This window comes from Papio anubis, chromosome 2 (genome assembly GCF_008728515.1).
Source record: "Papio anubis isolate 15944 chromosome 2, Panubis1.0, whole genome shotgun sequence".
Taxonomy (NCBI): Eukaryota; Metazoa; Chordata; class Mammalia; order Primates; family Cercopithecidae; genus Papio; species Papio anubis.
Genome location: NC_044977.1, coordinates 135,096,956 through 135,109,252, shown reverse-complemented (window position 1 = coordinate 135,109,252; position 12,297 = coordinate 135,096,956). Strand labels below are relative to the sequence as shown.

General features: G+C 37.3%; 1 protein-coding gene across 4 annotated transcripts in view; it reads left to right on the top strand.

The window, feature by feature from the left end:
- Positions 1-11,818, top strand: part of TIPARP (TCDD inducible poly(ADP-ribose) polymerase) — a 32,844-nt gene extending 21,026 nt beyond the window's left edge. For all 4 annotated transcript variants that reach the window (XM_021934724.2, XM_009201479.4, XM_009201481.3 and 1 more), the window contains exons 4-6: positions 1,285-1,445; positions 8,786-9,064; positions 9,746-11,818. In XM_021934724.2, the coding sequence (XP_021790416.1) occupies positions 1,285-1,445; positions 8,786-9,064; positions 9,746-10,193 (888 nt within the window). In that variant the 3' untranslated portion in view covers positions 10,194-11,818. The remainder of the gene's footprint in view (positions 1-1,284; positions 1,446-8,785; positions 9,065-9,745) is intronic.
- Positions 11,819-12,297: the final 479 nt, after the last annotated feature.

Below are 12,297 nucleotides of genomic sequence, written 5' to 3'. Positions count from 1 at the left end.
TTCATTTCCAGCATTACAAAAGGGGGGAACAACTTACCTACCTTACTTTTATTTTTAAAGACAATAGCAAAAGAAGAAAACCTAGTATGTTAATTATTGTAAAACACAATATTAAATTAAGTAAGCTTAAGTAATCACTAGTATCTGCCTTCCAAAGAGAATACAAGGCTGTTTAAAATGTACTCTCAGAATACGGCTGGGTGTGGTGGCTCACACCTGTAATCCCAACACTTTGGGAGGCCGAGGCGGGTGGATCACGAGGTCAGGAAATCGAGACCATCCTGGCTAACATGGTGAAACCCCATCTCCACTAAAAATACAAAAAACTAGCTGGGCGTGGTGGCTGGTGGCTGTAGTCCCAGCTACTTGGGAGGCTGAGGCAGGAGAATGGCATGAACCTGGGAGGCAGGGATTGCAGTGAGCTGAGATCGCGCCACTGCACTCTAGCCTGGGCAACAGAGCGAGACTCCATCTCAAAAAAAAAAAAACAGTACTCTCAGAATACTTGGTAATCACTAGTTATCTACCTTCCAAATAGAATACAAGGCTGTTTAAAATGTACTCTCAGAATACTCAGACTGTTCCTGTGTTTTTCCTCTGAGAAGTTTTTTGGGTTTAGAACTTGAACTTTATATACCACCACCTTTTCAAATTTTATTTATTTATTTATTTATTTATTTATTTATTTATTTATTTTGAGATAGGCTCTTGCTCTGTTGCCCAGTTGGAGTACAGTGGCACAATCATAGCTCACTATAATGAACTCCTGAGTTCAAACAGTGCTCCTGCCTCAGCCTCCCAAATAGCTGGGACTACAGGTGCATGCCACCATACTCAACTAATTTTTATTTTTTTATTTTTTGTGGAGACAGGATCTTGCCATGTTGCCCAGTCTGGTGTTGAACTCCTGACCTCAAACAGTCCTCCTTCCTCTGCCTCCCAAAGTGTTGGGAGTGGCTCACAGGCCTCTCACAGGCGTGAGCCACTGGGACTGGCCAACATCACTATCTTTAGTTCCTGTTTTGAAAACTCCCTTAAGAAATATGAACGAAAACTCTCTATAATATTATTAAGGCTCAAAATAAAATAAAATAGTTCCCTGGGCCCTACATACTTGGAAGGAAAAAAAAAAATCTTAGCATATAAAGGAAGTTAATTAGACTCACTGTACTTTATTGAAATTCCTGTGAGGTTAACTTTTGCCTTTGGTTAAATTTTCATTTTTAACCATGATTATTAACTTTCCTCTTTTTTTTTTGTTATCTTCTGTTTTCTCCTCCATAGTCTGTCATTCGATTGATTGAGGAAGCCAACTCTCGGGGTCTGAAAGAGGTTCGATTTATGATGTGGAATAACCACTACATCCTCCACAATTCATTCTTCAGGAGAGAAATAAAAAGGAGACCCCTCTTCCGCTCCTGTTTTATACTGCTTCCATATTTACAGTAAGTGTTGAGTATAAAGTCTCAATCTTTACTTTCATTTTATGTAAATGCACTCCTGAATACTAGAGAGAAAAAATACCTTAAATTAAGAGTCTACCTTGGTTAGCACCCCTAGAATGTGAAATTTCAGATTATTCTTTGGATTTTAATTCCTCAGTAAATGGAGTGCAAATAAGCTACAATAAACCCAGTTACACTAAAAGAATGAGTATCTTACTGGATTTTTTAGAGTTAACGTTTTTCCACAACTTAAATATCGTTGTGTCTGGAATGAGGCACAGAACTTGCATTCACCTCCTTCATGGAAGATTTTTTCCTTCCATGAAACTACTTTCAAGATGAGACCCTTCTGTGTTACAGGACAACTTAGCCAAACTTCCAGGTTAAGTGAGGAGAGTCCTACAAGGTGATTTTTTGATTTCCTTTTACTTGAGTGAATTTGAATGGGAAAAATTCATCTTTTCAAATAAGGTACACTCTCATTTGCTAGGTAAGCCACCTCTTCTTGTGATACTCACTAAAATTACTTGTCATACTGAGAATACAGCTTTCTTAATATGAGGTTAGGACTGAACTCACCCTTCTGAATTGTAGGTGAGCTTTTCTTCCATTTTTCCAAGCGTCGTTTCTTCCTTTCGTCTTCAGACAACCCAGTGGCACATCTTTATAGATACCAAAAGGTGAGGCACATTACCATTTGCATGCCCACCTTTGAAAATTAGTATCTTTAGGGAAATCATTATCTACCCTAGTCAGATATACTATTTTTAGAGACGGATTTTGAAAATGATATAGGTTTACTTGGTTTTATGAACTTTAGAGGTCTAGCATAATGGTTGTTTTTTTGTGCTGATCTTTGAGGTAAAGATACCATTTTTATATTCCTACTGTTTTTATTCTAGCTCAAACTGTTTTCCCTAAGTTGTTATGACAGAATCTTAGTGATTCTAATCCTGTGATTGATTGCAAGGGGAACAGTAAAAACAAAATACAAATAAAAATTCCTGAAATGATCAGTATCCAAAAGAAATTTGTAGTAAGACTTATTTTAGAAATATATATTGAATTGGGTTAAGTGTGTTCTTTCTTCTAAGTGCCAGTTTGAAAAATTTTACCTTGTAGGGTTTCTTAAAAAATTAGAACTAGTAAAAATGCCATTTCTGTGATTTTACTAGCACAGCTGGAGATAGTGTCAGTGTCCAATAGTTAAGAATAGATTGTCCTCCTGGTGAGATAGTAGAACTCATTAGTGAGACCAGCAGCTTGGCATGCTGAGCCAATCAAGGAAGATAAACTTCTGTGTGAGGTTAAGAATGCAAGTTCTGCATTGTTGGAAAGTTTTAGTGAATGGTGAAAATGCATCTGTTTTGATCTCAAGATAAGTAATTATGGAATATGCCCTCCTTTTTTATTTATTTTTTTTTGAAACTTAGGCTTGTTTTGTAAAAGTATGAACTATAAAGATAAGCAGCAATACAATTAATGCCACAAATATACCTTCATTATACAGGCATATCTTGTTTTACGGTGCTTCGCTGTATTGTACTTCACAGATCATTGCATTTTTTACAAATCGAAGGTCTGTGGCAGCCCTAGGTCAAGCAAGTATGTTAGTGCTATATTTTCAACAGCATGTGCTCATTTTGTGCCTCTGAATCACATTTTGGATATTCTTGGGATATTTCAACTTTTCATTACTATTGTATCTGTTATGTTGATCTGACCAGTGATCTTTACGTTACAGTTGTTTTGGGGTGCCTAGAACAGCACCCACATAAAACAGCAAAGTGTTCAAGTGATAGGAAGAGTTATACATCTCTAACTTTAAGTCAAAAGCCAGAAATGATTAAGCTTAGTGTGGAAGGCATGTCGAAAGCTGAGATAAACCAAAAGCTAGGCTTCTTATGCCTTAACATTAGCCAAGTTGTGAATACAAAGGAAAAGTTCTTGAAGGAAATTAAAAGTGCTACTCTAGTAAGCACACAAATTATAAGAAAGTAAAACAGCCTTCTTGCTAATATAGAGAAAGTTTTAGTGGTCTGGATAAAAGATCAAACCAGCCACAACATTCCCTTAAGTCAAAGCCTAATCCAGAGTAAGGCCATAACTTTTTTCAGTTCTTTCAAGGCCGAGAGAGGTGAGGAAGCTGCAGAAGAAAAGATTAAACCTAGCAGAGGTTGGTTCATGAGGGTTAAGAGCCCATCTCTGCAACATAAAAGTACAAGGTGAAGCAGGGAGTGTTGATGTAGAAGCTGTAGCACGTTATCCAGAAATCTAGCTGATATCATTGATGACAGTGGCTAACCTAAACAAGAGATTTTCAATGTAGACAAAACAAACTTATATTAGAAGAAGATGCCATCTAGGACGTCATAGTTAGAGAAATGTCGATGCTTGGCTTTAAAGGACAGGCCTGACTCTCTTGTCAAGGGCTAATGCAGCTGGTGACTTTAAGTTGAAGCCTAAGGCCCTTAAGAATTATGCTAAATCTACTCTGCCTGTGTTCTATAAATGGAAAAACAAAGCCTGGATGACAGCACATCTGTTTATAGCATGGTTTACTGAATATTTTAAGCCCACTATTGAGACCTGCTCAAGAAAAAAAGATTTCTTTCCAACTATTACTGCTCATTGACAATGTACCTGGTTACCCAAGAGCTCTAATGGAGATGTACGGGAGATTAGTGTTTTCATGCCTGCTATACAACATCCATTCTGCAGCCCACTTATCAAGGAGTCATTCTGACTTTCAAGACCTCCTATTTTAACAGTATATTTTGTAAGGCTATAGCTGCCATACGTAGTGATTCCTTTAATGGATCTGGGCAAAGTAAATTGGAAAACTTTTGGGAAGGATTTACCATTTTAGATGCCATTAAGAACATTGTGATTCATGGGAGGGGGTCAACATACCAACATTAACAGAAATTTGGAAGAAGTTTATTTCAGCTCACCTGGATGATTTTGAAGGGTTCAAGACTTCAGTGGAGGAAGTCACTGCACATGTGGTGGCAATAACAAGAGAAGTAGAATTAGAAGTGTAGCCTGAAGATGTGACTGAATTGCTGCTATGTCGTGATAAAACTTGGATGCGTGAGGAGTTGCTTCTTTTGGATGAGCAAAGAAAGTGGTTTCTTGATATTGAATCTACCGGTGAAGATGCTGTAAAGATTTTTTAAGGGGTTTAGAATATTACATCAACTTAGTTGATAAAGCAGCAACAAAGTTTGGGAGGATTTACTACAATTTTGAAAGAAGTTCTGTGGGTAAAATGCTTTCAAATGGTACTGCATGCAATAGAGAAATCTTTCATGAAATGAAGGGTCAATTGATGTGGCAAATTTCCTTGTCTTGTTTTAATAAATTTCCACTGCCACCTCAACCTTCAGCAACCACCACCCTGATTAGTCAGGCCATCATCAAGGCAAGACCCTCCCACCAGTAAAATTACTACGACTCACCAAAGGCTCAGATGATTGTTAAAATAAAGTATTTTAAAAGTAAGGTATAAATATTCTTTTTTTAAAGAACTAATGCTATTATGTACTGAATAGACTGTGATATAGTGTAAACATAACTTTTATATGCACTGGGATACTAAAAAATTGTGTTACTCTATTGCAATATTTGCTTTATTGCAGTGGTCTGGAATAGAACCCTCAATATCTACTAGGTAGTAATATATTCATAATATAGGCTTACAGGAGAACAAAAATAGTTACTCTTTATTTTCTTTTTTCTTTTAAAAATTTTCTATTTTAATCTTTCTGTCTAAAACTGATAATCAGATATAAAGTAAGAGATCAGCAAATCAAAGAAATATTAGGTAGATAAACTTTAATGAGAAAAGAGCAGAGAAATAGCCAGTCTACCAGGGTGGGATGGGTAAATGCAGTGATCCTATCTACCCTAGAACGTGGGGCTGAAGGACCTAGTAGGGAGAAAGATGAGGGGAATTGGTTCCAAAAAGCATATTTTAGAAGTAGATTCCAGAGGCTATGATCTTAGCCAGGGAGAAAGTTTCTTTTTTAAGTGGTTTTTGTTTTGTTAAATCTTTAAAACTTTTTTAGAGACAGAATTTCCTCTGTCGCCCAGGGTAGAGTGCAGTGGTATGATCATCATAGCTCACTGTAACCTTGAACCCTTGAATCCTGCTGCTTTAGCCTGCGAAGTAGCTGGGACTTACAGGTAGATGCTGCCATCCCCAGCTAATTTTTTCTTTTTTTTCTTTGGTAGAGACAAGATCTCACTATGTTGCTGAGGCTGGTCTTGAACTCCTGTCCTCAAGCAGTCCTCCTGCCTCAGCCTCCCAAGTAGCTGGGATTACAGGCATGATGTTTTGTTTTTAAGTGTTTTTAAATGCAAAGGGTCAAAAAAAAAAAAAAAACCAACAAAAAAACATAGGTGTTAAAGAGGCCACAATTCTCAGGGAATCAGTGTCTAAGAGTGGAAGGAGTCAAGTAGGAGGTTGACTTAATGAATTTTCTACAAATTCAGCTGTTTTTAAAAGGTTTCTCTCGCTTTTTAATGGGGCTGATAAACAGGAGTTTATTCTTTAATAATCTTAGAATATTTGAATTGAGACTGCATAAGCAAACAAAGCTTAGAGGTTTGGGGGTTCAGTGCTTTCAGTTGAAAGAACATTTATCCCATGCAGTCACCTCATGGTCATGAGAATGCCTGGCACAGTTTCTTTAATACCCCCCTCAAAAGGATAAAATGAATTAATTTGTATTTCATCGCTGAAATTGATTTAGTAAACATCTTTCAAAATGGTAAGGGGAAGGAGGGAGATAATAAAAGGTGACTTTGGATTCTGAAAGCTCATTCTTCAGAGATCCTTGTGTAGAAGCTCAATTCCCTTTGACTTTGCCTCTCTAGAGAAGGCTAGTGTCAGTCTGTGAAACATGCAGTATATCTTTGGAATACCCATGAGGTGAATACAAACTCATCATTCTCAGAAAATAAAGGCACATTTGCAATTGCTTGAAATATATTTTTTAACCCATGGCAACTAGAGTGTTGAAGCCCATCAGACAGATGTGTATATGCATTTTTATGTTTTAGGCAAGTTAGGATGTTGGCTTGTTACAAGTAAGCATTTATGGGTTGAAATGGATGTTAAGCATATACATAGTCCAGTTTAATATGTTAGAATGGATAGGATTTATTTATCTCCGCTCATCTTCAAGCATATGTTAGTAATAACAGACCTCCATCCCCCCCCAAAAAAAGAAAAAGCTGTATTTGAAGCTTTCATTTTATGGAACGGGTCCATAGTAGTGATATCAGAAAGAAAAGGGGCAGAATCTCTTCTGTTGTCACAGCTAGGTTTGCTGTACAGGCTGACAGTCTGAAACCTCTAGGGAAGAGTGTTTGCAGAGAATCTTACCTTTCTCCTTCAAACCAGAAGACTGTGTTGGTAACTTCAACCCCTGATAATAATAGAAAACCTGGTGGGCTGGGGACTTACCCTTTTGTTTGCAAAGCTGGATAGAGGGAAGAGCTATTAAATAAAAATAAGGGGCTTATATTCTTTGCTTCCCCGCCATTCCTCCAGAATAGTGATGGTTTTTTAAGGAGTTACAGATATTTGAGAATCTGATTAAAGCAGTGAGGCCTCTCTTCAGGAAAATGTACCAGTGAAAAATTTACCATTGTACCAGAAAAATGTATCAGTACTGAGGATCCAAAGGAATCTGTGTGGGCTCTGAGAAAATGCTGCAGAGGACAAGAACTGTTGTGCCTTTCGTTGTGAAGGTTGGATAAATCAGCAGCACTTTAAATCTGTCCCTGTACTTCAAAGCACCTCGGAGATTTGGTAAGCCCTGGATCCACCCATCCAGGACTCTCTGTCTCACCAAGAGACTTTGAGGCACATTAAATTAAAGGCACAGTCACTTGTAGAAGGTGAGGGTTAGAGATGGCAGTCATGCTTCCGTAACTTTTAGCTTCTTGAAAGTCATCTCTTAAAAGACTGTGTGTTGATGATGATAATGTGGTGGTGGTGGTGTCAGGCAAAACTAGGTTGGAATCCTAGTATCCTGTTGATCACTTTCTAGCCTTGTTTTTAAGAAAGAAAAAAATATAAATTGTGAAACATGCGGAACTGAAAAGAGTATGAGATTAGAAACTATCTAGATGGGCCTGGCCTAGATTCAAATTCTGTCTTTGCTCTTTGCTAGCTATACTTGGGCAAATTATTTAATCTCTCTAAACCTCAGTTTCTTCATTTGAAAAGTGGGGATAACCAAGTCATCTTACAGAGTTATTGTGACAATTAGTGACATTGTATGTAAAAATGACTGGCACATAGTATTAAATGGCTATGATTATGATGAGAGAGATGGTCAGCTATGCTCTTTGGAGATGAGACACACAAAGCTGTAGTCTCTGTGTCACAAAGCTCTTACGAAAATTTCAGTTTCCTAATCCATTTTGGCACACATTACTTCCTTGTGACCAGTATGTGCCAATGAGTGTTATAGCACCTGGCCCTGAACTAGGTCTCAGGGTCAGGATTTCCTCGCTCTCTACTTCTTCTCTTTTTCTCCGTTTCAAAAATGGCCAAGAAATATGATTTAAATTTAAGCATTTAACTAGGCAGGAATAAGTAACTTACCAAAGCTGCTGCTTATCTAAAATCATTGTTCAAAATAAAGACATGAATTTAAAGGCTCACGGATATGCATTCTGGTGTCTAGAGTTTATAGTGATTAGCTCCCTCTTAAGCACACTCAAAGCTGTAAAAGTTGAATAGTATTGGTGGTTTTGTTTCTATATGTGATCTTGGAAAATGAAGCAAATGTCAAATATTTATCAGCATTCAGGTCCTGTTCCATAATTTTTGTTTGTTTTTATACAGAAATTAAAGTAGCTTTTTTTTTCTCCCTATAAGCTCCCTCCTTGCTTCATGCCTTACTTTGTCTCCCACCCACACATCCTTTGGTAATGAAATCTTTTCTGCTTAGTATCAGCACATTTGGAAGAAAACATATAACAAAGTTTCTTTAGCTATAGGTAATAAAGAGGAGTCTAAGATTCAAAAGTAAAGGTATTTGTGAATTGGCTCTTGCTTGTTTGCCTTGTAGCTATACATTCCAGAATTTTCTCCACAGGAAGGAGGCCCAGAGAAGGCTAATAATAGGTTATTCATGTACAGGCAATGTTTGCTGTAAGACTTTTTTTTTTTATTTAATAGATAGCATTTTTTATGTTTTAAATAAGCACTTAAGCTATACAGATTATAATATTAAGTAGACACTGATATAGAGCACTATAATGTGAGGCGTACTTACTTCTTAATGTTTTACATTGATGTTTCTTCCTCTCCATTTTAGGACACTTGGTGGGGTTCCCACACAAGCTCCTCCACCTCTTGAAGCAACTTCCTCATCACAAATCATCTGCCCAGATGGGGTCACTTCAGCAAACTTTTACCCTGAAACTTGGGTTTATATGCATCCATCTCAGGACTTCATCCAAGTGCCTGTTTCTGCAGAGGATAAAAGTTATCGGATCATTTACAATCTTTTTCATAAGACTGTGCCTGAGTTTAAATACAGAATTTTGCAGATATTGAGAGTCCAAAACCAGTTTCTTTGGGAGAAATATAAAAGGTGAGTCAGATGTATGAAGTTCAAGAGAGCTTTATTGTAGCTAATGTCAAATGAGGAACATAATAGTAAACATTTGCACAGCATTTATGTTCGTATTTTCTGTGTATTAACTGACATATAATCCTCATAACAGCCATAAGTAGGATTATTACAGTTTACATTTTACAGAGAAGAAGAAACTGAGTCACAGAAAGCTTACTTGCTGCAGGTCATGCAGCTATTATGATACGGTGCTGGAATTTGAACCCAGGCAGTCTGGCACCAGAGGCCTTGCTCTTAATCACTTTACTGTGGTGCCTCTCAAGTCAACAAACTAATGTAGTACAAAGGGAAGGAATACATTTAGATTTCAGGAATCTCAGAATCTAAGAGACCCTCAGATTGGAGGAATTAGGCAAGGAGGGCATCCGGAGGAAGGAAAACATATGAGAACTCTTAATAGATTTAAGATGAAAGAGAAAGCAAGTGAATGATTGGTGGAGAAAGAAGGAAAAGGGCTTTTCTACAGTGGAAAGGTAAGTTTCCACTTTTAATGGAATCTTTGATGGCATTTTGCCCTTGATAACTAGTTTAATATTTCCTACTCATTAAAACCATAAAGAGAAGTTTATGACTACATCATGCCTGTTAAATTGACCTGTATTTCATCCTTCTGAATTCCCTGTCTGTTCTTTCCATTAGGAAAAAGGAATATATGAACAGGAAAATGTTTGGCCGTGACAGGATAATAAATGAGAGACATTTATTTCATGGAACATCCCAGGATGTGGTAGATGGAATCTGCAAACACAACTTTGACCCTCGAGTCTGTGGAAAGCATGCTACAATGTTTGGACAAGGCAGTTATTTTGCAAAGAAGGCAAGCTACTCTCATAACTTTTCTAAGAAGTCCTCCAAAGGAGTCCATTTCATGTTTCTGGCCAAAGTGCTGACGGGCAGATACACAATGGGCAGTCATGGCATGAGAAGGCCCCCTCCAGTCAATCCTGGCAGTGTCACCAGTGACCTTTATGACTCTTGTGTGGATAATTTCTTTGAGCCTCAGATTTTTGTCATTTTTAATGATGACCAGAGTTACCCTTATTTTGTTATCCAATATGAAGAAGTCAGTAACACTGTTTCCATTTGAAAAATCTTGATACTGCTAAATTATTTGATATGAACTCAATCCAGCATTTGTAGCAGGTTTTGAATGGGTGGGACTGGGTGGGGAACAGCATTGGACATTAATAGGGCACTTTTCAGACCCATTTTTTAAAGTGCTAGAAAATGTTTTTTTTTTTTTAAAAAAAATACAAGTTTTAAAATGACCACTTACTCTTTAATTATATACTAATTATTAGTGTACTCAGTGTGGAAAAGACTACAGATTACACACTCTTTTCATTCACACTTGTACATATAGACAGCAATGTTATTAGGAGCATTAAATTGAAAAACTGAACAGCCTAATTTAAATGTGGCTTGGGCCTGATAGAAGTTTGACCAAATGGAATGGAGGCTGTGAGCCATGGGAGGATTCTATTTATTTATTTACATTTGATAAAACTTACAGGAACTAGTACTACCATGCATATTCCCTGTCCAAAGCATCACTGCTTTGGTATAAGTTCATGAAATTCTGGTGGGTAGAAAGAAATTTTTATTTCTATCGGTAGTACTAAAATGTATCAGCCAACCAGAGAACATCAGTGACTTTAACTTCTGCAGAGTTTGCCCCAGAATTCAGAGTTCTGTTTAGAGGAAGTTAAAACAACAAAAAACCATTTGAAAAATGTTTGTCACCAGCAAAATTTTTCACTAACTAGTGATATGAAATGTGATTTTTGTGTTGTTAACCTTCAACTTTGGAAAACTCAGTCTCTTTCACTATCATCCGTTCCAATTTGAAGGAGTTGGACAGCTAATTCGGTTAAAGGCAGTCTTCAGGATTAGAAGTATTACTTTCTTTTGGGGTTCTAGACTTCACTTGTGACTGAAAGTTTTAGAAAAAGGAAGTACATCTACAGCCGAATTGCTAAGGTTATTACTGTGTTTTGCACAAGGTATATTAGCAAAAGTATTTGCTGGAATTATTGGTAGATGGCAGTTCCACTCCTACACCTGCTTTGTCAGATAGAGCTGGGTTCCCTGGCTGACTACCTTACTTACACTACTTACTTAATAGAAACACAAACTTGGAAATTGTGCCGGTGGCCCAGCTGGAGCACAGTGTTTGGTGAATATGCTGTTTCCTCAGTTCAGAGAGGTAGCAACTAGGTATACTCCTTATAAAAAGCAAATACCTGGATTTACAAAAGTGAAAGTAGTTGTTCACAAAAGGATTCACTATGGAATTCTTTCAGTTACCAAGCTCTCCTGGTATGTTTGTGGTTATATCATTTACACAGAACTTTTCAGGAACTTGTATTGTTTAAGCAAGATGTATCTGTACTGATGTCTCAGTGAATCAGTCTGTTTATTAAGCACTTATCAGGGCTTCCACACAGTTATTTATTTTGCCCTAGTTAATCCTGTTGTTTGCTGCCATTGGCATGAAATGGCCAACTGTGGCTGTTACAGTTCTTTCATTCAATTATAACTTGTAAACCAGTGACTCCTAATCTTTTTCAAGTTAAGACACCTTACCATTGCTTATTTGGTTTTATGAGACTTGTTCCTTTTTTTCTCCCTAAGGAAAAAGAAAGCTTTATGACATATTTATTTTTTTAATAAAACTAAGCAAAAATAAAACTTATGGTAATTCTTTAAAAATGTGTTGTGTTTTGGTTCCATTTAAGATCACTGGATTAATACATAGTTGGTGATCTGTAAACATTGATTGGTTGGTTAAATGTATGATTGAGTGACTGAATGAACAGACCTAACCAGAACTTGCAGCTTAAACTTTTCTGCAGTGGGAATATGCAGAAAGTACATTATCTAGCAGTCCACTATCATTCACAAGAGAAGAGTTAATATTTTATTTTGCAGGTAATACTTGGAGAAAATGGACAAGTTTTTGTTTGTTTGTTTGTTTTGAGACAGAGTCTCGCTCTGTCACGAGGCTGGAGTGCAGTGGTGCGATCTTGGCTCACTGCAACTCCACCTCCCAGGCTCAAGAGATTCTCCTGCTTCAGCCTCATGAGTAGCTGTGATTAAGGCAGCCGCCTCTATGCCTGGCTAATTTTTTTTTTTTTTTTTTTTTTTAGTAGAGACAGGGTTTCATCATGTTGGCCCAACTCCTGACCCTC